General features: G+C 46.3%; 1 protein-coding gene across 14 annotated transcripts in view; it reads right to left on the bottom strand.

Annotated features, from left to right (window-relative positions):
- abcb5 (ATP-binding cassette, sub-family B (MDR/TAP), member 5) overlaps positions 1 to 24,371 on the bottom strand; it is a 137,834-nt gene that overhangs the window by 69,182 nt on the left and 44,281 nt on the right. For 2 of the 14 annotated variants that reach the window (XM_049025352.1, XM_049025353.1), the window contains exons 1-23: positions 21,146 to 21,255; positions 19,151 to 19,238; positions 18,848 to 18,983; positions 17,765 to 17,819; positions 17,511 to 17,661; positions 17,231 to 17,315; positions 16,937 to 17,128; positions 15,801 to 15,972; positions 15,522 to 15,646; positions 14,980 to 15,157; positions 14,647 to 14,760; positions 14,446 to 14,556; positions 13,649 to 13,774; positions 13,249 to 13,452; positions 12,876 to 13,046; positions 11,908 to 12,069; positions 10,873 to 11,112; positions 10,565 to 10,714; positions 10,363 to 10,467; positions 5,999 to 6,076; positions 5,796 to 5,879; positions 4,022 to 4,225; positions 238 to 338 (exon numbers count right to left, since the gene is read on the bottom strand). The exons of 3 other annotated variants lie outside the window; for them this stretch is intronic. In XM_049025352.1, coding sequence (XP_048881309.1) covers positions 238 to 338; positions 4,022 to 4,225; positions 5,796 to 5,879; positions 5,999 to 6,076; positions 10,363 to 10,467; positions 10,565 to 10,714; positions 10,873 to 11,112; positions 11,908 to 12,069; positions 12,876 to 13,046; positions 13,249 to 13,452; positions 13,649 to 13,774; positions 14,446 to 14,556; positions 14,647 to 14,760; positions 14,980 to 15,157; positions 15,522 to 15,646; positions 15,801 to 15,972; positions 16,937 to 17,128; positions 17,231 to 17,315; positions 17,511 to 17,661; positions 17,765 to 17,819; positions 18,848 to 18,983; positions 19,151 to 19,163 — 2,957 coding nt within the window. In that variant the 5' untranslated portion in view covers positions 19,164 to 19,238; positions 21,146 to 21,255. Of the gene's footprint in view, positions 1 to 237; positions 339 to 4,021; positions 4,226 to 5,795; positions 5,880 to 5,998; positions 6,077 to 6,731; positions 10,327 to 10,362; positions 10,468 to 10,564; positions 10,715 to 10,872; positions 11,113 to 11,907; positions 12,070 to 12,875; positions 13,047 to 13,248; positions 13,453 to 13,648; positions 13,775 to 14,445; positions 14,557 to 14,646; positions 14,761 to 14,979; positions 15,158 to 15,521; positions 15,647 to 15,800; positions 15,973 to 16,936; positions 17,129 to 17,230; positions 17,316 to 17,510; positions 17,662 to 17,764; positions 17,820 to 18,847; positions 18,984 to 19,150; positions 19,239 to 21,145; positions 21,256 to 24,371 lie in introns of those variants that run through there. 9 more of the 14 variants (XM_049025349.1, XM_049025386.1, XM_049025351.1 and 6 more) reach the window with 9 other exon arrangements.

Genomic DNA, 24,371 nt, shown 5'->3' with positions numbered 1-24,371 from the left:
TGCCTTGGATGACCCTACCAGGGGCATAAAGCCCTGGGCAACATAGCTCCTGGGATCTTTGGAACACGCAAACCCCTCCACCACGATAAGGTGCCGGCTCCAGGAGAGGTAAATAATATCATTAAACCTAAATCCTTTACCAAGAAAGGCATTTATCATTCATTATGCATGGATTTTATACACCAGGTTAGCGTTAATGATTGAGACATATGTGATTTGAATTAAAGGGTACTTTACTTGTATGGATAACTCAAACTATCTTTGAATTTCTGGAAAAATACTTCTTCTCGTGACAAGGACACAACCGTCTTGAAGTTCTCAACTGTTTCTGTGGAGATCTGCAGAAAATAAAAGGTAATTAACCAAACAAAATGAAATAACAATAAGCAGGGCTCATGCTTCAATGTTTTCTGAGACCTCAAGAAATACAATTTACGATCCAAAAATATGTAGAATCTATATCTTTGATGCAAAAGAGACCACTATTATTATTATTATTATTATTATTATCATTATTATTATTATGTTTATTATTATTATTATTGGAGTGCCAGGCAGACTGAATCATCGCAGCGACAGCGGATATCATGAAGACTTGGTTGCAAGGCAGAAAGCAAGCTTTTATTGACTCTTTAACAGCACTAACACCCAACAAGCTTGAAATCAACTACAGTATACTAGGGGAACACAGGGAGGTTAGACGCTGCACAGTGAAGCTCACACATGGTGGAGAATTTATACAATGCTAAAGACATGAGAAGATCGGACAGGGTTAACGCAAGACAAGGGCAAACACACACGCAACAATAGGACAACAAGGGGGTGTTCCACGAAGCAGGATTAAAGGGAAGTCTGACTTATTTCGACAAGTCTGGCTCATTTAAGTGCGAGTTCTGTTCCATCAAAATGTCTTAAATGAATTCCCGCTGAGTTACCATGGTAACTTAGGCGAGTGAACAAGTCTTCTCCGGACCAGGGGCCTGTACTATGAAGGGGGTTTAACCAAATCAGATTTAACCCGGAGTTAATTTGCGAACGTGGGGTTGACAAAACCAGGTTGTCTCAATCGGTGATAATCAGTACTACGACGCCAGTTAAGAAGTTACTTGTTGCATAAATGAATAAACACAGAGGCTCACAGATGTGACGCAATTCAGAAGTAAGCATATTATTGCTGTTAAGTAATGCAATGCTCCCTAAAGGTTCATTACTGTGATGTTATTGCAAACCTAATGTTAATAATAACTGAACTGGTCCGATTTCAAATGCAATAGTAGTGGAAAGTGTAAGTGGCAGCAAGTTAAGATAAAATATGAAAACATCAAGTGGCAGGGCGGGGGGCCAAGCGGAGGTACAGGCGGAGAACCAGGCGGAGGTACAGGTGGAGGGCCAAGCGGTGGGCCAGGCGGAGGACCATGCAGAGGTACAGGTGGAGGGCCAAGCGGAGGTACAAGTGGAGGACCAGGCGGAGGGCCAGGCGGAGAACCTGGCAAAGGGCCAGGCGGAGGTACAGGCGGGGGGCCAGGCGGAGGACCAGGCGGAAGGCCAGGCGGAGGACCAGGCGGAGGTATAGGCGGGGGGCCAGGCGGAGGTACAGGCGGGGGGCCAAGTGGTGGGCCAGGCGGAGGACCAGGCGGGGGGCCAGGCAGAGGACCAGGCGGAGGACCAGGCGGAGGGCCAGGCAGAGGACCAGGTGGAGGTACAGGCAGGGGGCCAGGCAGAGGTACAGGCAGAGGTACAGGCAGAGGACCAGGCGGTGGGCCAAGCGGAGAACCTGGCAAAGGGCCAGGCGGAGGACCAGGCTGAGGTACAGGCGGAGGTACAGGTGGAGGACCATGCGGAGGGCCAGGCGGAGGACCATGCGGTGGGCCAGGCGGAGAACCTGGCAGAGGGCCAGGCGGAGGGCCAGGCGGAGGTACAGGCGGGGGGCCAGGCGGAGGACCAGGCGGAGATACAGGCGGAGGACCATGTGGAGGGCCAGGCGGAGGACCATGCAGTGGGCCAGGCGGAGAACCTGGCAGAGGGCCAAGCGGAGGACCAGGCTGGGGTACAGGCGGAGGACCATGCGGAGGGCCAGGCGGAGGACCATGCGGTGGGCCAGGCAGAGAACCTGGCAGAGGGCCAGGCGGAGAACCTGGTGGAGGGCCAGGCGGAGGACCAGGCGGAGGTACAGGCGGGGGGCCAGGCGGAGGACCAGGCTGAGGTACAGGCGGAGGTACAGGCGGAGGACCATGCGGAGGGCCAGGTGGAGGACCATGCGGTGCGCCAGGCGGAGAACCTGGTGGAGGGCAAGGCGAAGGACCAGGCGGAGGTACAGGCGGGGGGCCAGGCGGAGGACCAGGTGGAGATACAGGAGGAGGACCATGTGGAGGGCCAGGCGGAGGACCATGCAGTGGGCCAGGCGGAGAACCTGGCAGAGGGCCAAGCGGAGGACCAGGCTGGGGTACAGGCGGAGGTACAGGCGGAGGACCATGCGGAGGGCCAGGCGGAGGACCATGCGGTGGGCCAAGCAGAGAACCTGGCGGAGGGCCAGGCGGAGAACCTGGTGGAGGGCCAGGCGGAGGACCAGGCGGAGGGCCAGGCGGAGGTACAGGCGGGGGGCCAGGCGGAGGACCAGGCGGAGATACAGGCGGAGGACCATGTGGAGGGCCAGGCGGAGGACCATGCAGTGGGCCAGGCGGAGAACCTGGCAGAGGGCCAAGCGGAGGACCAGGCTGAGGTACAGGCGGAGGTACAGGCGGAGGACCATGCGGAGGGCCAGGCGGAGGACCATGCGGTGGGCCAGGCGGAGAACCTGGTGGAGGGCCAGGCGAAGGACCAGGCGGAGGTACAGGCGGGGGGCCAGGCGGAGGACCAGGCGGAGGGCCAGGCGGGGGGCCAGGCGGAGGACCAGGCAGGGGGCCAGGCGGAGGACCAGGCGGACGGCCAGACGGAGGTACAGGCGGAGGACCAGGCAGGGGGCCAGGCGGAGGACCAGGCAGGGGGCCAGGCGGAGGGCCACCTATGGAAGCCTTTACTCATGCTGAAGAGTTGGCATTAGCCAATAACATTGGAAGGCCCATTATGTAGGGGTAGGTCCAGTCAGACCCTGGTGCCTCGGACATGTGCACCCTCTATGTGCAGGGTAATATCACAATAACATTGTACAGTGTGATCATTTGTGCAATCATGAACTTCAAATCCATGTCTCCTGTGCAGGGGAGGGGGATAATAATATATAATAATATTATGCAGGCGTCCAGCCACCTGCAGAGCCCAGCACCTCCTGTGATCCTCAGGTACAGTTACATGTAGAAATGACTAGGTGTGCCCAGTGTTGACGCATCTTTACATTTGTATTGCTTTATTGTTCAGGAGGACTTGGCTGAGGACACCTTGCCGGCATTGTCTGACACACACATCCAGGTAGATGCATTTCAGCAGGCGTGTGGTTCCCTCAGGATAACGGACTCAGTGATTTGAGTGTCCTTACGTTGTCATCTGCATTATTCTCCCTTAGGAGGAGTTGCAGCGACCCCCCCCCCCCCCCCCCCCCCCCCCGCGGTACCTCCACTCGCACCTCCCAAACAGAAAGTGTACTTTTGCTTTGTCTTTGACTCCTCAGGGTCATAAGCGGCATGCGCACTGCTTTGCCTCTCTGTCTTTTTGCCTCTGTAGGCTGGATCAGACAGTCTACATTCCCTATACAAGCACATGCTCCAGCTGGACAGCATGAAGAAACTGAAGCTTGAAATTTAAGTTTTTTTCTGACAGTGTGAATTAAAACACCTGAAATCAGTGACTGAGGTGTACCCTGATACTTTTGTCCACATAGTGTATCTTGTGTGTTTTATAAAACCTAGATCGAGCCTTTATTGTTCTTTAAGTGGTCGTTTATTCGTAGCTCTCACTTGTGCTACTCTCAAGCCATTAGACGCCTATTAAGACTTACAATCGGGACACTCTGTGACTGAGTGTGAGGGACATGACAGGGCTACATAAGTTAATTACACATACACCACCAACTATATGTGTGCCCTACCTTTCCAGAAAGTTCCAGGGCTTGCTGGTCTTTGGAAGCATGGCCGCCAATGGCCCTCATCTGTATGAAGTTGGCTCCCGAGAGGAAAGGCACGCAGACGAGTATGAGGAGTGTGATCTGCCAGCTGAAGATGAAGGCTACGACGATGGCGATGGTCAGAGAGCATATGGTGTTCGTAGCCAGGCCAAGTCTGGATCCTGCTGCCTAGCAGAGAGAAACAGATACCTCATTTTCACCAAACCTGAGCTGGTACTGGTAACAGTGCTGGGCTGGTTCTCACTTTGTGCCTTTTGAGAACTGGCCCGAGTTTCCACTGGTTTTGAAACAGAATGCAACGGAAACATTATCCAGCTGGATGTGAGAGTAAAGTACTGAAGCGAAATGCTTACCTTTCATATGTGTTTTTAACTTTGAATAATACCACAGAATATTAGGGCAACATTGTGGAAAGCAAATCTGAGATTTTGTGAATAAAGTTATAATTTCACAAGAAAAATGTCGTAATAGTACTATAATAAAGTTGTCATTTCAGGCTACGTGTAAATGGAAGATATCTGAGCTAGCTTTAGTAAAAAATTAATCAATTTTGAAGTATAGGTATATTTTAATCAGTTATTACATTGTAATTATTCATATGTGGATGGTATATTATTTGTTCAATCGATATAATCTTTAATAGTTTTAAAACAATATGAGGACTATTTCTGTGCAGCTTATATTAAAGTAAATATAGGCAGTCAAAGTCATAGTTCCCCTCGAAAAAAAGTTAAAACTTTGTTCGCTTAACTCTCCCTCAATATTGATCCAAGACTTTGCCCAATTTCAGTTTCATGAGTTTCTCATGTGACCAAATCAGCTGCCAAGTTTCGTTAAAGTCTGTGACGCTGAGGTCCAAAGGTGTGGTGACCAGGTGACTGGAGCATTGAACTCCGCAATCGCTTTGGAGGAATCTGTTAAGTTTTTATTGTTGTGTTTACTTGTAGGTTTACTTGTAAACTTTAATCGCATTTGGTGTATGTCGGATGCCATCCAAGGATCCGTCAAACAAAATAGCATATTTTGTTTGAGTGTTGTGTGTTGTGATGACGGCTGCGATTTATGACGTTGTAAGGACAATGTAGGTAACTAATAAATTTCCATTAGAATTTGACTTATGTATATCAGCCAGTGATACATAATATTTAGCTATCTGCTTTGTTACAGCAATGAAAATAATCCTTTATAAGAATTTACAAGAATCCTTTATATGGTTTTACAAATATTTTTATTATTAATGTTGTTAACGTGGCAATTTGTATTTTTTCATTGTGTATATTCCACAATTAATCAGAAGAAGGGTGCGATAGCCAGTCCCACTTCCGCTGATATCTTGAGGCCAGCCTTTTTTGTGGTGCCATGCTGTACCCGGGGACGGTTTAATTTTTTCTTTTTTGAGGTGGAAATTAGCAGAACTAATTGAGAAGAAGCCTGGCATTGGCAGTGCATTGATGGAAATGATGGAAGAGAGGACAGCATAACGATCCCATTATCCACAATGTATGTATAGGATGTGAAGTCACCCAGATTCATGTCAATCCAAACAGCGCCAACCACAAATGATACAAAGCTGCTCACTTGAAAGGCTGCAGTTTCAAATCCATGTTGCTTTGTCATAACCCTGAATTGCATTTTGAGGACCCACATACTGTGGTACTATGACATCTAGACTAAAGCGTTAAATTATTCCACAAACAGCATAATATCAATTTGGCTTTGAAAACAAAGTTGTTTTTACCCCTTTGACGAGCGACGCATCGGTTGCCAGTTTAGTAGTTAAAACTCCCACGGCATTTCTGCTGTCGTCAAACCAGCCGATTTCCTGAAGGAGACAAAGTCAGAACAAGCTTCAGTGCACGTCTGTGTTCAAGGTCCCCAGTTTTCCAGGAATTTCTGTGACTTTTCATTACTCATCAGATGCATTTAAAAATGCAGCCTTACCTGCCCCATCATGGCTCTGAAACACTGACTTCTCAGTCTCATTGTCAGAAGTTCTCCTGATTTGCCAAACATGTAACCCTGAAATATGGGAGAAATAGGGAATGAGGCAGCTGTTCAGCAAGTTATTTCAAAGTCAGTATAACTGTAAAAGACAAAAATTACTGTTCTATTTATGTTAACTTGTGATATCTGTAGCAATGCCCCACCTTATCAACATAAATGTTATTTTTTATCCATCCATCCATCCATTTTCCTAACCGCTTATCCTACTGGGTCACAGTGGGTCCGGAGCCTATCCCGGAAGCAACGGGCAGGAGGCAGGGAACAACCCAGGATGGGGGGCCAGGCCATCGCAGGGCACACTCACATACCATTCATTCACACACGCTGACCTACGGGCAATTTAGCAAGTCCAGTTAGCCTCAGCATGTTTTTGGACTGTGGGGGGAAACCGGAGTACCCAGAGGAAACCCCACGACGACATGGGGAGAACATGCAAACTCCACACACATGTAACCCAGGTGTAGACTCGAACCCGGGTCCCAGAGGTGTGAGGCGACAGTGCTAACCACTGCACCACCATGCCGTCCGTTATTTTTTATTTAATACAGAAATTACTCAGTCTTAGTAATGAGGTTAAAATAAATGTATTTAGTTTAACTAGTCTCCAGGGCTGGTTAACAATGGAATCATAGAGTTTTCCTGTGGATGCATTCCTTTACTTCACACCCACATTCATAACATATTTTCCATCCATCCATCCATCATCTTCTGCTTAATCCGGGGTCGGGTCGCGGGGTCGGGTCGCGGGGGCAGCAGTCTCAGCAGGGAAGCCCAGACTTCCCTCTCCCCGGCCACTTCATCCAGCTCCTCTGGGGGGATCCCGAGGCGTTCCCAGGCCAGCCGGGAGACATAGTCTCTCCAAGGTGTCCTGGGTCTTCCCTGGGGTCTCCTCCCAGTGGGACATGCCCGGAACACCTCCCCAGGGAGGCGTCCCGGAGGCATCCTAATCAGATGCCCAAGCCACCTCATCTGGCTCCTCTCGATGCGGAGGAGCAGCGGCTCTACTCTGAGTCCCTCCCGAATGACTGAGCTCCTCACCCTATCTCTAAGGGAGAGCCCAGCCACCCTGCGAAGGAAATCCATTTCGGCCGCTTGCACCCGCGATCTCGTTCTTTCGGTCACTACCCATAGCTCATGACCATAGGTGAGGGTAGGAACGTAGATCGACTGGTAAATCGAGAGCTTTGCCTTTTGGCTCAGCTCTCTCTTCACCATGACAGACCGATGCAGCGCCTGCATGACTGCTGACACCGCACCGATCCGCCTGTCGATCTCCCGCTCCATCGTTCCCTCACTCATGAAAAAGATCCCAAGATACTTAAACTTCTCCACTTGGGGGAGGACCCCATCCCTATCCCAGACACAGCATTCTACCCTTTTCTGGCTGAGAACCATGGTCTCGGATTTGGAAGTGCTGATTCTCATCCCAGCCGCTTCACACTCGGCTGCGAACTGCTCCAGTGAGAGGTGAAGGTCACGGTCCGATGAGGCCAACAGAACCACATCATCTGCAAAAAGCAGAGACCTAATCCTGAGGTCACCGAACCGGACACCCTCAATGCCCTGGCTGCGCCTAGAAATTCTGTCCATTAAAGCTATGAACAGAATCGGTGACAAAGGGTAGCCCTGACGGAGTCCAACCCTCACCGGAAACAAGTCCGACTTATTGCTGCCCATGCGGACCAGGCTCTGGCAGCGGTCATACAGGGACCAAACAACCCTTATAAAGAAGCCCGGCACCTCATACTCCCGGAGCACTCCCCACAGGACTCCCCGAGGGACACGGTTGAATGCCCTCTCCAAGTCCACAAAACACATGTAGACTGGTCGGGCAAACTCCCATGAACCCTCCAAAACCCTGCTGACAGTATAGAGCTGGTCCACTGTTCCACGGCCAGGGCGAAAACCACTGCTCCTCCAGAATCTGAGGTTCGACAATCCGGCGGACCCTCCTCTCCAGGACCCCCGAATAGACCTTATCAGGGAGGCTGAGGAGTGTGATCCCCCTGTAGTTGGAGCACACCCTCCGGCCCCCCTTCTTAAAGAGGGGGACCACCACCCCCGTCTGCCAGTCCAGAGGCACTGCCCCCGATGTCCACGCGATGCCGCAGATGCGTGTCAGCCAGGACAGCCCCACAGCATCCAGAGCCTTGAGGAACTCCGGGCGAATCTCATCCATCCTCGGTGCCCAGCCACTGAGGAGTTTTTTGACCACCTCAGTGACCTCCACTCCAGAAATAGGTCCACCCCCAGGTCCCCACACTCTGCTTCCATATCGGAAGGCGTGTCGGTGGGATTGAGGAGGTCTTCGAAGCATTCCTTCCACCGATCCCAAAACGTCCCAAGTTGAGGTCAGCAGCGCACCATCCCCACCATAAATAGTGTTGATGCTGCACCGCATTCCCGCCCGGAGCCGCCGGATGGTAGACCAGAATCTCCTTGAAGCCATCCGGAAGTCGTTCTCCATGGCCTCGCCAAACTCCTCCCACACCCGAGTTTTTGCCTCAGCAACCGCCAAAGCCGCATCCCGCTTGGCCTGCCGGTAGCTGTCAGCTGCGTCTGGAGTCCCACAGGCCAAAAAGGCCCGATAGGACTCCTTCTTCAGCTTGACGGCATCCCTTACCACCGGTGTCCACCAGCGGGTTCGGGGATTGCCGCCGCAACAGGCACCGACCACCTTACGCCCACAGCCCCGGTCAGCTGCCTCCACAATGGAGGCACGGAATATGGCCCATTCGGACTCAATGTCCCCCGCCTCCCCCGGGACATGGGAGAAGTTCTGCCGGAAGTAGGAGTTGAAACTCTCCCTGACAGGGGATTCCGCCAGACATTCCCTGCAGACCCTCACTATACGCTTGGGCCTACCAGGCCTGGCTGGCTTCCTCCCCCACCAGCGGAGCCAACCCACTACCTGGTAGTGATTGGTTGACAGCTCCGCCCCTCTCTTCACCCGAGTGTCCAAGACATGTGGCCGCAAGTCCGACGACATGACTACAAAGTCGATCATCGAACTGTGGCCTAGGGTGTCCTGGTGCCAAGTGCAAATATGGACACCCTTATGCCTGAACACGGTGTTCATTATGGACAATCCGTGACGAGTACAGAAGTCCAATAACAAAGCACCGCTCGGGTTCAGATCGGGGGGGGCGTTCCTCCCAATCACGCCCCTCCAGGTTTCACTGTCATTGCCCACGTGAGCATTGAAGTCCCGAAGCAGAACAAGAGAGTCCCCAGGAGGAGCGCTCTCCAATACCCCTTCCAAGGACTCCAAAAAGGGTGGGTATTCTGACCTGCCGTTTGGCGCATAAGCGCAAACAACAGTCAGAACCCGTCCAGCCACCCGAAGGCGAAGGGAGGCTACCCTCTCGTCCACTGCGGTAAACCCCAATGTACCTGCACCCAGCCTGGGGGCAATAAGTATGCCCACGCCCGCTCGGCGCCTCTCCCTGTGGGCAACTCCAGAGTGGAAAAAGGTCCAACCCCCCTCAAGGAGCCGAGCATCGGGGTGAGTTCGACTATATCTAGCCGGAACTTCACAACCTCGCACACCAGCTCAGGCTCCTTCCCCATCAGAGAGGTGACATTCCATGTCACTTGAGCTAGCTTCTGTAGCCGAGGATCGGACCGCCAAGGTCCCTGCCTTTGGCCGCCGCCCAGATCACATCGCACCCGACCCCTATGGCCCCTCCCATGGGTGGTGAGCCCATTGGAGGGGGGACCCACGTGCCTTGTTCGGGCTGTGCCCGACCAGGCCCCATGGATGTAGGCCTGGCCACCAGGCGCTCGCCATTGAGCCCCACCCCCAGGCCTGGCTCCAGGGGGGGGCCCCGGTGACCCGCGTCCCGGCAAGGGAAACCGTGGTTCCAAGCTTGTTTTCTTCATAAGGGGTTTTCTGAGCCGCACTTCGTCTGGTTCCTCACAATTTTAAATATATTAATATGCTAACATGTCAAATGTTAATTAGTTATGTCATGCCCGGCTCGTCCACTCCTCGTGTGTGCCACGCCCCCGGATTACCCACATGTACTTCCCCGATTGTGCCCAGCTGTGTCTAGTTACTTTGATTAGTCCTGTGTATTTAAGTCCTGGTCTCCCCGGTTTCCCTTGTCCGTCATTGATGTTTGTACTCGTGAGCTGTTTCCCGGTCCCCATCTCCTTTATTAAACCCTTGTTTGATCCCGTAATCTGCCTGCCTGCTTCCTGCTTTCCCGCTTGCCCTTACGATCGCCTGCGTGCTTCGCAACGATCGTGACAAGTTACATATAAAGATAGAATGTATATCTAAGGGCCATGTGATGGACCTGTAAGAAGGAGGTCACGAACGCGACTCCACCAATCAGAAGGAAAAGCAATGAAAACATCAGGGTTTTCTGACGTTTCACTTCCGGGTCGGTTTCAGTAAAGACCTGCAGTGGTAGAACAGAATGAGCATGACATCTCAGATATTTACTCCAGCAGGATGATCAGTGACATATTCTTCAGAAAGTCTATAAAATTACTCACCCCAATTATTTTTGCAAAGACAATAGCGAGGCAGGGATAGATGGCCCCTCCCACCAAACTGGCAAGCACCCCAATCAGTAAGTAAGGCCACTCCGGCTTATTCAAAGCTAAAATTCTTTTGAATGGAACTTCTGGGAGCTTCTCTTCCTCCTACAAGAAAGAAAAAATAAATCCACATTTAAATGGGCAGATTAAAGTCTGTGTTTTGTCTGGACAGAAAAGCACTGCTAACGTGTTTTTAAAAACCTTGATCCATCTTGCAGGATTCCACCGAATAAGCCAGACACCCTGACTCACATTAAGTATACCTTATTCTCCTTATCTGCATGTTTCTTGAGAAACTTCTTCTTCTTCTTCTTCTTGGAAGATCTCTGCTGGATACTGCCTGTACGCCTCAGAGAGACGTTCTGGGATGTGCCTTGTTCTTCTACATCATTGTGTAGAATTTCTGCATAGACCGGGTCCTCCTCAAAGGACTCCTCCTCCACGTCCTCATCACACGAGTCGTCTTCGCTTGACTCACTTCTATCTTCTGTTTTACCTGAATTCTGTCAAAGGGCCGCAATAGTTAAGGTTACTTTATGTAAGTATTTTGGAGGAGGCTGAATTATACTATACACTATATGGACAAATGTACTGGGAAACCTGGCCATTACACCCACAGGAACTTTTATGACATCACATTCTAAATCCGTCAGCATCAATATGGATTTGGTCCTCCCTTTGCAGTCATAACAGCTGCCACTCTTCTGGGAGGGCCTTACACACATTTTGGACAATTCTTTCTTCCAAATTTGTGAAAAAGTTTGGGGAAGGTCATTTTCTATTCCAGCTTTACTGTGTCTCTGGGCAGAAAGGAAAGTCCATAAAGACATTGTTGGGTAAGTTTCTTATGGAACTTGACTGGGCCACACAGACCCCCGACTTCAACCCCAACAAACATCTTTGGGATGAATTAGAACGGAAATTGTGAGCCAGGCCTTCACAGCCAACATCACTGCCAGACCTCACATCTTGTGGAAATCCTTCCCAGAAGAGTGGTAGCTGTTATAGCTGCAAAAGGGGGGACCATCACATATTGATGCCTATGTCATATTAATTCATGTAGGTATAATGACAAGGAGTCCCAATACATGTGTCCATATAGTGTATATTAGCTATTACAAAGAAATTAAATCAACTATGCTATGTAATGTTGCATAGTTAAGTACAGCACTGGAAGAAGAAAAAAGTTAATGTTGAACTGGTTTAATTTTAGTAATACAAATGTGTTTTCAGCTAGTAGCTTGCAGTGATTTATTTTATGAATATGATAACAGTTCGGCTTGAATCTTGGTAGCTACCTGCTGCATGACTAATGAGTAATAGACCCCCTTCAAGGCCATGAGCTGGCTGTGGGTTCCTTGCTCAGTCACCACACCGTCACTGAAGCCCGCGATGATGTCGGCCGTCTTGATAGTCGACAGGCGGTGAGCGATGATTATTGTCGTCCGGCCGGCCCGTGCCTTTGTACGACAGTCTAGGTCATTATCATATAATGTAATGTTTGACCTAATTAGTCATTGCAAATATTTGCATCATTTCCTCATCATTAATATATTTATTACATTTTTCACCATTCGCACCTGTCATATTAACTGCATTTTTAGTTGTATATAAGGCTAACTGGAGACAAGTAATTTTCGGCATATGTCAGTGTTGGTTCGTCTTTGTTCTCAATCATCGGTCTAATGATGACTTTAATACTCTTCCTCCAATGCATGTACTGCCAAAATTCAATTCCTTTTTACTCTAAGGAAAGGCTGGAACGGCAACAAAAATAGCCTGGGGATTTGTCGACACCCGGGGGGGAGGGGATGCCCCCTTGGTATATTTTGCCAGTCACAACCCCCAATGAAATAAAGCATTGTCCATTGTTCATCGCCTCCAATGCAGCCAAGACTGAAGGATGGGTTGTGCGCCCCTAGTGTATAAGTTCAATATGCCACGGATGGGTAAGAGAATCCGGCACTTGCTTCACCTGGAAAATTCCAGGTTGGCCAGTCTTAACCAGCTCTAAGGGCTGCAGGCTTCTCTGCATGACACACCATCTCTAGCAAAGAGCAGTATCAGCTCTGTGTAGCTTCATAGCTGTACCAAAAATGTAGCATCGTAGCACCCAGGTTCCCCATTGTTGGAGCCGTTGGGTGCCCCAGTGGGGAGGCCCTGTCCAGTTATATTTCAAATAGCTCTGTTTCAATAACCTCAAAACCCTACTGGTAAAATCCTACTTTCCAAACAGAGGTCTGCTCTCTGGCCTGCATAGTCCTACCTTATCTAGGGCAGCCTGCACAATAGACTCGCTCTGAGTGTCCAGAGCAGAGGTGGCCTCATCTAGCAGCAGGATGTTGGGATTTTTCACTAGAGCTCTGGCGATGGCGATCCTCTGCTTCTGCCCCCCACTCAGCTGGGCCCCCCGTTCCCCGACCATCGTGTTCATCTTCTGTGAGTTGAAACACAAGCAGGCCATTGTATAAAGCTGTGGCAAATGTCTTTTGTCATCACACGTTCTATCAAAACAGGAAACCATCTGTTGCTATATGAGCCATGCAATATAAACAATACAAAAAAATAAGTTTTCAACGTCACAGAAATAAATCATGAGGTTTGCTAATAAAAAACCAATAACAAGTCTGTGACCATACATCAGGGAGTTTAGATATGAACTCGTAGGCGTTGGCTTCCTTCACGGCACGCTCAATGTCCTCGTCCGTGGCGTTCTCCCAGCCGTAGCGGATGTTTTCAGCAATCGTGGTTGCGAAGAGCACAGGCTCCTGGCTGACGATGCCAATGTTCTCCCTCAGCCATTTCACATTGAGTGTGCGGATGTCATGTCCGTCCAAAGTGATCTGCAGTCCAGCCGCTGAGAGACACTCTTATTAATCGCTGTGAGAACTAAGGCGAATGTGCGAGAACATTGTCATTAAAGGAAACATCCTGATTCTTCTCCATATGAGGCAGAACTCAGTGCCTTTGCTGGCCTGTTGGCCACAAAGCCTTGGTGGCCATGATGTGTTTCTTTCAGAGTAGGACCGGCATTCTCACCTCTCCAGCATCTGGGTCGTAGAAACGCTGCAGAAGCTGGATGGTGGTGCTCTTTCCACAGCCACTGGCTCCCACTAGGGCAATGGTCTTTCCACGAGGGACCACCAGATTCACACCCTGCAGGATCTAGTGGGGGAATCAAAGAGATCATCATCATCATCACCATCACCACCATCATCACCATCATCATGATCATCACCATCATCACCATCATCATGATCATCACCATCATCACCATCACCATCATTATCATCACCATCATCATCATCATCATCACCACCATCATTATCACCATCATGATCATCATCACCACCATCAACACCATCACCATTACAGACACAGCATCCGTGGCTCATCTCTGTTCATGGTAAATCACTATGTAGGCTATGCTTTTGCTCACCATGTTTTAGCACGACTGTGCTAAAACCTGCATTTTCATTTTAATGTCCATCACAATGAGCATTGCTGTTGACCGCTGCCCTGGAGCAAATTGGGCTTAAGGACTGAAAGACGAAATCCCCCCGATTACAGGCACAGCAGCCTACCCTGCTGAGTCACACACTACCCCTTAGTTGTATGGAATAAGACTTACCTCTCTGGGGTTGAAATGTGTGAAACTACCATGGTGTATTACTGCTCATGCCCTGCCACAATATCTTGCATACATGAATGTTTAGTATTTAATAAATAAATTTTAGGCCATTTGGTTTTTGCATCAAAATGTCGCTCCTTGTTTTGGTCATGGGAGTTTGTAAAGAGAAGCTTTCTTCTGCACACAAAACTACATCAGCACCTACTTTCACATCCTTCCTGGACGGGTAACTGAAGTGAATGTTCTTGAACTCTATGTCTCCTTTCACCGTTTCTGGCTTGTGGCCTTCCTTCGAGCTGCTGTCAATCGGACGCGGCTGGAACACAAAGGGTCAGTTTGCATCAAAAAAGTACAGGCTGCCTCTTAATTAGCCAAAGTGACTGTAGCATCGGGCTAATATTGATACCAGGTCAATGGTCTTGTAGATCTCATAGGCCGCCCCACGGGCCTTGGCTACGCTCTCCAAGTTTGGCATTCCTCGACCCAAAGATAATGTTCCGATCATCACAGAAAAAAACACCTGGAAAATGAAGGTGAACATTATAATTAAAACATATAAAATTCAATAGATTGCAGTAAGTCTAGAATGCCAAAAAAATGCATGTACTCAAGTACTAAAATATAGAGTAAGGAATTAGCATATTTCTTAATATATATATGGAATCCATAATATATAAGCATGCAAACACACAACTATGATACATCATTACTGCTAAAATGACAGTCAATAATGGCTTACAGTGAGAACCCGTCCGATGGAGTAGTTTTCAAGTTCGTCGACTGTAAGCTTTGTTCCATACCAAAAGGCCAGGGCGTACGTCGACAACATAAAGAACTGAGTGAGTCCCATTGCCGCATTGGTTGCAACAGCCTTTTTCACCCCAAAATTTCTGGCCTCCTCTAAGTTAGATTCGTACCTAAAAGAGAATGGAATAGCATTGTTCACTCCTGTATACTACAAGCTGCTGCTCACATCTCCTCTGACAAATATGTTTATCTATTTCTCTGAAAGAAATGCAGCTGCCATGTCAGCCGATTTGTACTTTGCAATCTCACATCAGCATCGTGCTCTGACTGTAACCTGTTTCAGCAGAGCAAAGTCACAGTGAAAGAGGAAATGACATTCGGGAGCTGTAACACAGATAACGGGGTCCAAACTACATCCCTGGAATTTCACACAATATAAATAAACCTTTAATGCTACTGTTGAGGACACATTTTATTTTTTACATGTTTGCATTTCCTAGTGGGGCATCGGTAGCTTTGGAGAGTGAGACGTACTTCTCCACTGCTTTCTTCTGCCCATTGAAAGCCACGACTGTCCTGATAGCCACAAGAAATTCCTCAGCAACTGCCCCAGCCTTGGCATATGCTGACAGCTCCTTACTGATCAGTGTGACAACAATCTGAAAAGAGCACATGACACTCAAGAGTGTTACTCAAAACAGTGAGACCACAGGGGATGAACACAGGTTCTTCAGTGTCTGCCTTGCTACATTCCTTAATATTTAATATATAACCTCTTTGGACAATCATCATGAGAAGGTTGGTTCATCCTACCTTGGACCAGACTGCAGCAGATCCTGCAAGAAGAGGACTGACTGCTAGGATGACAAGGGTCAGCTTCCAGCCATTAATAAACCCAATGATGATGCCAGCAATGAATGCGCAGAAATACTGCACGAATAAACAGATCTTTTCTCCCAGCCCATCGTTGATTGTGTTAATATCACTAAACGACAATAAAATGGCAATAAATTCCAAAGTAGGAAAATGATCCTGGGTATATCTAGTTCTAATTCTAGTTCTATGATGCCATGTATACATATGCTATTTTAAACCGTTAATAGTTCAGTGTTTTCATTATGAAGAAAAGAGTTAGCAATAACATATTTTTACCAGCAAATATGATGAAACAGTTCTTGAATATATCTCCATCTTCTATCTACATATCCTGGTCAGGATTGGGGGGAGGGTCCTGTGCCTATTTAAGGCAGCAGAGGGCTCACCTCCAGTACACCCTAGATGGTCATGCACTATAATATGAGAACATAACAGCAGCCTATTCCATTAGACCACTGCAAGGGAACCTTATAGGACACTGTGTCACATTCTCTTTACTAGATGGGCACTTCATAACAGCAGCCTATTCCATTGGAAGGGTACATAGAGGGGTCGCTTAGACCACTGCAAGGGCACCTTATAGGACACTGTGTCACATTCTCTTTACTAGATGGGCACTTCATAACAGCAGCCTATTCCATTGGAAGGGTACATAGAGGGGTCGCTTAGACCACTGCAAGGGCACCTTATAGGATACTGTGTCACATTCTCTCTACTAGATGGGCACTTCATAACAGCACCCTTTTCCATTGGAAGGGTACATAGAGGGGTCGCTCAGACCACTGCAAGGGCACCTTATAGGATACTGTGTCACATTCTCTCCACTATATGGGCACTTGATAACAGCCCCCTTTTCCATTGGAAGGGTACCCATTGAGGTTGTTAGACCACTGCAAGGGCACCTTATAGGACACTGCATCACATTCTCTCTACTAGATGGGCACTTCATAATGATTCTCAACTCGTGGGTCGCGACTCAAATTTCGGTCACGGCAATTAGCCACTTTTCGCTGTATTATAATTAATCTGTTCACCCAATACATACCACCAGCCTAGTATCCAGATATACTCACTCTGTCAGTCTGGTAATTAGCACTCCGATCTGATGTGTGTCAAACCATCCCATTTGCTGGTGGATCACTGAATGGAAGTATCTCTCACGGATCCTTTTTGTCTGTCTGGTAGCTGCCAGCAGGAAAAGCGTGACTTGAGATGTTCCAAGGATGAGTACTGCTACTCCAATCCCCACAAAGTAATAGGCACGACTGTGAATGGAATATGCAACAAAGTTTTATATTACGTCTGTGAAGATCCTTCACCTGACAGTAGCTCTGAATGCACAAATAAGATTCATCAAGGACACTTACTTGGTCATTAAAGTTTCGATATCCACTCCAGGCATGGTAGGACAATTGGCAGAGCTGGCATAACTGGGAGTAACGTTGCCTAAGGCTGAAAGAAGACAAACAGATATTCGGCATCACGTTCGGCATAAAAACTATGACATTGCTCATTGAAACAGAAATTTCTGCAGCCAAGTATAAGACTGGCACAAGGAAAATGTCAAATTCACTCTGGAATTAATATTCTTTATCCATGCATGCATCATCAGCTGTGGCCTACAGGCAGGTTCCCATAAATTCCCACCTGAAACGTTTAAGGCTTGACCACTCTGGACAAAGCTGTCTGTCATCTGGCCAAAAATCACACTCATGAGTGGCAGAGCGACCCCATTGGCAGCGGCACAGAGTAACCCCACAATCATTAAAATAATATCCAGAGGTTTGGCAAAGCGGTACTGTAGCGAAGTAGAAGATAAAATATATTATTGTACACATCATTTTTTTCTGAAATATCCATTTTACATAATTTCATAGAATCCCACAGAATTGTTTGCTTACTAATTGGAAAAATCCAACCAGCTTCACTGGTTCCTTTGCATCCTTTATTTTTCTTCTAGAGGAAGAAAGGATGAGAATGTTACAAAGCAACGAAGGAAACAGGCCTCATTCCTCTCCACCTATACATGCAGTATATGGGCAGATGGCTAAGTGAAGGGAACACCAGCATAAAGCGACTGATGGGTCTCTGGACCAGCATGAGCTGACAGAATACCTCCATATAGACCCTAGTCTGCATCTGAGAATCATACATCCATGAGCTGACAGAATACCTCCATACAGACCCTAGTCTGCATCTGAGAATCATACATACATGAGCTGACAGAATACCTCCATACAGACCCTAGTCTGCATCTGAGAATCATACATCCATGAGCTGACAGAATACCTCCATATAGACCCTAGTCTGTATCTGAGTATCATACATCCATGAGCTGACAGAATACCTCCATATAGACCCTAGTCTGTATCTGAGAATCAGACATCCATGAGCTGACAGAATACCTCCATATACACCCTAGTCTGTATCTGAGTATCATACATCCATGAGCTGACAGAATACCTCCATACAGACCCTAGTCTGTATCTGAGAATCATACATCCATGAGTTACTCGACAATTTAACGTTTGGTGACTGAATCCTGTGTCGAATAATGAAATAATGAAAATGAACTGCAAACTCTCTCACTTTAAATGGGCTAAGATCCACTGACTATTTTTTTCCCAACCTGAGACATTCTCACAATAGCACTTGTGAAGCTCTCAAACAGCTGATTAACTGCAACCTCTACTATGGACAATATAATTTATCCTGTTATTTTTGCATCATATTATTTAAACCTCTCTATCAGATGAGTTCTGATAATTTTGTTTTATCCAGTGACCTTAAATTTTAAAGACAGCAGTTAAAATGAAACGCCCCATTACTCACACAGTAGCCCTGATTTTAAATAAAATTGTATTTTACATTTCCCTAAAATTTAAATTATATAGAGAAGAGCATTTCCTTTTCTGTTCGAACAACGCAAACGGAGATTGTCAGGAATTGCTTCATGTCAGTGAAAATTGCTCATCTCCGTGTACCTAAACAATCTATTTTTATTTGACGCCGGAGTCGGATCCTCCGGAGGTGGGGGGTCCATCTCATCCTCTCTGGGTTTCTCGTCTTCCACAAAGGCATCGTTGATATAGGAATTCGCGTACAGCGCGTCCTGAGAAACTAAAGGGAGGAATCGGCATGTTTTTCAATAACCACATACCTTGTCAATCACAGATCCCGGCAACTTCAAAATGAATTATTCTGTTAACCCATTAAAATATTACAGACACAGGCGATTAACATTTTCAGATCATTGTGTATTTTGTAAATCAAAGTAAAAAAAATACCTTCTCCGGACATTGTGTCTGGTAGAGCTTCTTCGTCCGTTTTGTGGCTTTTTTCCTTTTATCTTTGTAATTAAACCCCTGAAATCGACTGACAGAGGAAACATATTTGTTCTTGGGGAGCAAACGGCAACCCTTAGGTCTGTACGTCGCTTTGGATAAAACGCATCAAAATGACATCAAATGTCACACTTGTCATGCCCTGCTCGTCGGCTCCTCGTGTGTGCCACGCCCCCGGATTACCCACGTGTTCTTTCCCGATTGTACCCAGCTGTGTCTGCTTCTTTTCAATCAGTCCTGTGTATTTCAGTCCGTGTCTTACCTTAGTCCTTCGTCCGTCATTGATGTCAGTCAGTGTCCGATGTTCCCTGTTCCCCGAAACCAGAATAAACCCCGTATTTGCCCTGATTACGGCTTGTCTGCCCGTTCCTGCCTGCTTGCATGCACGATCGCCGCTTCGCCCGACCGCGTCCCGTGACAATACTGACATGTATAAACGGGCCACCACAATAACATTTGCTGAGTCAGGATATGAAATGTACACAAAAATACAGGACATATTGCTAAATAATTCTAGGGAGGCTGAACATCACTAAATAAGGTCGTTTTTATTTCCGGTGAATTAGGGTAATCTGGGAATTAGGGTATTCTGGGAATAAGGGTACTCAGGGAATTAGGATAATATGCGAATTAGGGTAATCTGGGACGCTTCTTGCTTTTGTGACTGTGATTTATTGCAACACTGCACCGCCATTTAGATCGGCAGATGAGATCTCTTTGACATTTTAAAGGTGGTTTCTTCCTATATGAAAAGAAAAATATGTGGATATCACTCCCCTAGACATCATGCCACCGCTTTTAGTGTTCCTAGTATTATAATATTTTTTAAGTTTGCATATTGTGATGCGGGACAATTCAGCTCGAAATCTGGAACGGGGGGGGCTGCTAGAGATTTTGTCCCCATGAAAGAACGCATCATTGGCTTTAATATATTATGTTTTAATTTCATTCGGTAATTTTCAATGTGTGTGTGTATGTGTGTGTGTGTGTGCATTTGTAGGGGGTCTGTTTCACATTTCATTACTTAAAAAAAATCACCCCAAATGTTCTACATATTGACCTTTTGTTTAGTGATTTTGCACAAATTACCGGTTGTATTTGAGAGAACTGAATGAATCAAATGCATTGGAATAAAACTGGTCTAAATACAAATGTAAAGTTGGCTAAATGCAGGACAGTAATTCATTAAAGTAAACCTGACAACTAGTCAACAATCTATAACCTCATTAATGGTTACAGAGAGCAGTTTGTATGTTAATCCAAACGCATTGAATAAAAATGGAATTTAGAACAAATTATGCCAGTTTCAGAAAAATAGTGGAGCAGTAATGTATAAAAGTACGAAAATCATGCTACTGAGGGCATAAACATCATCAATTACATCGTTACGCTCAGCACAACGTTTGTGGAACCACTTGTCTCTGATCGTTTAAAGTAACTTATATGACTGTCCCAGATTTTCCAAACGATGCTGTCTCACTTTTGCAAATTCTTTTGATAAAGTGAGACTATTGAAAAATCATCAAAAAATAAAATATGCGCGATAAATTGTCACAATATATGTAATACATTTACAGTATTTGGCAGACGCCCTTAGCCAGAGCGACTTACATAAGTGCTTTAAGACGCTGCGATGAATTTTTCCGATACTAGCTCAATAAGGACTCAAGCTATGAATACCATCTATCTGAACAATATATGTGTCAAACTAAGTCCATTAGAACACCGGTCACTAAAACCGAAAAAACAAATCCGTAGGAAATCCGCTATAGTAGGTTTTTATTTTAAAATTTAAATACTGAAAGTCCTTGACATACTGACATTATACATAGAGCGATTGTAATGTCAGTCGGATTTCATGTGGTGAAAAATTCATTACTGTAAAACTAAAATAGGCTTTTATATAAGACAAACAAGTGGAAAAGTATGAAAACTTACACAGAACGCCGACAGATGACCGGTGTTGCAGGCAGCGAAATTTCACAGTACGAAGTGTCGTTTCTATGGTTTGACAATAACACTGGGAAATCGCGGCTCTTGTATATATATATATATACTGCTGTCCTCTGACACATCACATTCTTACTGTATTGTCGTGTGTCTTTTGTTAGAATCACAGCTGTCCCTTCACCTACATATGAAGGCGGCGCCATGCTAATTAATATTCAGATATGAATTGTGAACAAGCCGAGGACGGTATGTGAACTCTGAACACATTAATCCGAAGCTGCTCTTGCATCACAGTGAATCTTAGTGAATCACAGTGTGGAGAGCAATATCTGCAGGGGAACAAGGACACGTAGGGAGGCTCTGTGCGTACCAAAATTAAGCTATTGACGCAGGCCGTGGTAGTTTTACGGAGGAGTAAGGATAACCTACCGAACAACATGGTGTACCAGATAAGGCGAAATTGCCATAAAGTGGAAAAGACAGGGGCAGGGGCTGCTTGTAGAGGGGTATAAGACACACATGAATAGTAAGGAAGTCGAACTCTGCTGGAACACGGTGTGTCGCAGAGTTCCCAGATCGATCTGATGGAATAAAAAATGGAATAAAAGATTATTGGACAACTCATCCACGCCTCCAGGTGATCTCTTCTCATCTATGGACCCGGTGGAGTCGGCGTACTACAACACCATCTACAATTTTGATTCACTTTTGACTTTAATACATTAGTGCAATTACATTTGATAAATTGTTATTTATTATAGCCTATTTTTATAGCATATTCACTTACCCAGATTTAGATTAAAGACAGAGCAGACACAGCCATTGTAGCCTTCGCTGCTGTCTGCTACTGTACGGGCGGTACATTGAACGATTAAAGCTGGAGCAGAAGTGATGGATCGATGCGGCTACTTTCTGTTTGATAGAAAAGAACTTAGAATTACGAGAAATGAAGTAAGAATTGCGAGGGGGAAAAAAATCACAACTTCGTTGTAATAAGTCTGAATTCTGAGATATTAAGTCAAAAGTTCGAGCTTGTAAGTCAGAACTCTGAGATAAAAGTGTTTTTTTCTACTCCAGTTGGCAGAAACGGGCTTCCATTGACATGCAAATGTGAAAACCCTTGTAATTGTACCTTTTAAGGTACAGAAATGGAACATCCCCAAAGGTACAAAGAGCATTAATGTACCATCAAAAATACAGAAACTTTCCTCAGAGTCCAACTCTGTACCATGAGGTTATAGCTTCCCTCAGCCACGGTTTGGGATTCAGCACTGGAATCAGCATGTATTCTGTGTACCTGATGTCTCCCAATAACCAGTTACCAGCAAATATACCATCTTTTGCCACCTGACTCACCCCAAAACTGGACCAGATATAAGCATCCTGTGCACTCAGGCCACTTGGTGACAATATCTGTAAAATGTCTTTGATGGCTGCATATCACCTGGACGTTTAGGCCTAGTGCCAAGAACCCAGGCACAGGTGGGATTCATGGACTGGCACCTACAATGCCAAGTATGTCTGCATTGACATGAAAACCTATTTTAATGTTATGTAAGGCATCCCCTCCTGCTGGAAACTGTATGTAGTTGTGAGCACAGAAATGTGATCAATACACAGATGCAGGACACAGCAGCCCTGCTGAGGCCATGTGCATCTGTAGATCTGCAGGAACCCACCAGTGGCGTAGAAGCAGAGAGCTGTGAGAAGCTGCCCGGTGCACTGAGGGTAAAATCCTGCTGTGTTCATTTCCGCTCTTTATTCCAGCCCAGGCCAGCCTGGAATCCTCTCCGAATTGTTCATTACCGAGATGGAAGGGATTCATGACCAGCCACAAAAGGACCTTTGCTTCCAGGAGGGCACGGTCTCAAATGCTGTCTTCTGTTGACTTGCACAATTCTCTGACATTGCTGGTCATGAGGGGTGATTCACATAGCGAGTTTGATTGGATAGTTCATTATGTAGCCTAGCAAGGTTGTTCAGAATTAGTGAATTATGCGACATTCCATTCATAAGTTGGATTTTGAACTGGCTTGATCACAACCATTTAAGATGCTGAATTGGAATGACAGTAAGAATAGGAATTCAGTTCTATTCAAAGCAATTCAATGCAATCATACAACACAAGAATGTCATTTAATCTAGCAAAACATAAATATGTAATAGATTTACTTCCAAAATGGTTGATGTATATATTGACCTTCTATATGTAATAGCGAGTGAACTTTATATTTGCATGATTTTAAGATTAAAAATTGTGTAATTGTTTTGTCCTTTTCTAACAATATGCATTTGGTGCCCCCTTGTGGCTCCCCTAAATATGTACACTGCTTCGGTCTGAAATAAATGTATTATTATCATTACTGTTATTATTCACATATGTGGGCTAAAATCCTGTGCACTGGGAACAGGCGTAACACAAATGTTAGTACATTTCCTTGACGGACTCTTCACGTGGGTGTGGCGGATGGTCGAGTCACTTAAGTGGGTGAAAGGCCCTCCTAACAGAACAACATAGATTTGGGTATGTGAGGGAAGGACATGTCTCTACCGACAATGTGGGGGTACCGTCTGTCTTCAGGGAGGCAGGAGGGTTGGGGCTGATTTGGTCCCTCCCAGTGTTGAAACCAAACCTACATGTTTGCCCATGGATATAAATAAAATATCGGTAAACTATTTAGATTTCTGTTCTGATTCATGCAGTGTTCATGTAACAGTTAAGAGCCAGGATCACTACTTCTTGTGCGAGATACAGGATCACTACTTCTTGTGTGGGATACAGGATCACTACTTCTTGTGCGAGATACAGGATCACTACTTCTTGTGCGAGATACAGGATCACTACTTGTTGTGCGAGATACAGGGTCTGAAGATCAGTAACCATTACGCCTGTATGATTCAGATGACATATATGCTTGTATTATGGTAGAACTGGACTGGCTAGAATGTGTTAAACCTGCTGTTGATATTCTGTTTATTTTGTCTGTTTGACCAGTGTAATAAGGTGATAATGAAAGAGCTTTTGCTATTTCTTTATGCCGTTAGTTTGTTGATAGGTGAAGTAGAGTAGTTAGTATCCGGAAGACTTTCGTTTAATCTTGCAGTTTGAGTTATTTTTACTCTATGGATAGTAACCTCCACAGCTGGGAAGGTTATGTTAGTTTACCTTTGTTTTCTTCCCCATTCCTGTTTTTTTGCTTGTTGATTGCTGGTG

Source organism: Brienomyrus brachyistius, chromosome 9 (genome assembly GCF_023856365.1).
Source record: "Brienomyrus brachyistius isolate T26 chromosome 9, BBRACH_0.4, whole genome shotgun sequence".
In the NCBI taxonomy this organism is placed as follows: Eukaryota; Metazoa; Chordata; class Actinopteri; order Osteoglossiformes; family Mormyridae; genus Brienomyrus; species Brienomyrus brachyistius.
The sequence above is the reverse complement of the archived record's forward strand: the minus strand, read 5'-3'. Positions and strand labels throughout refer to the sequence as shown.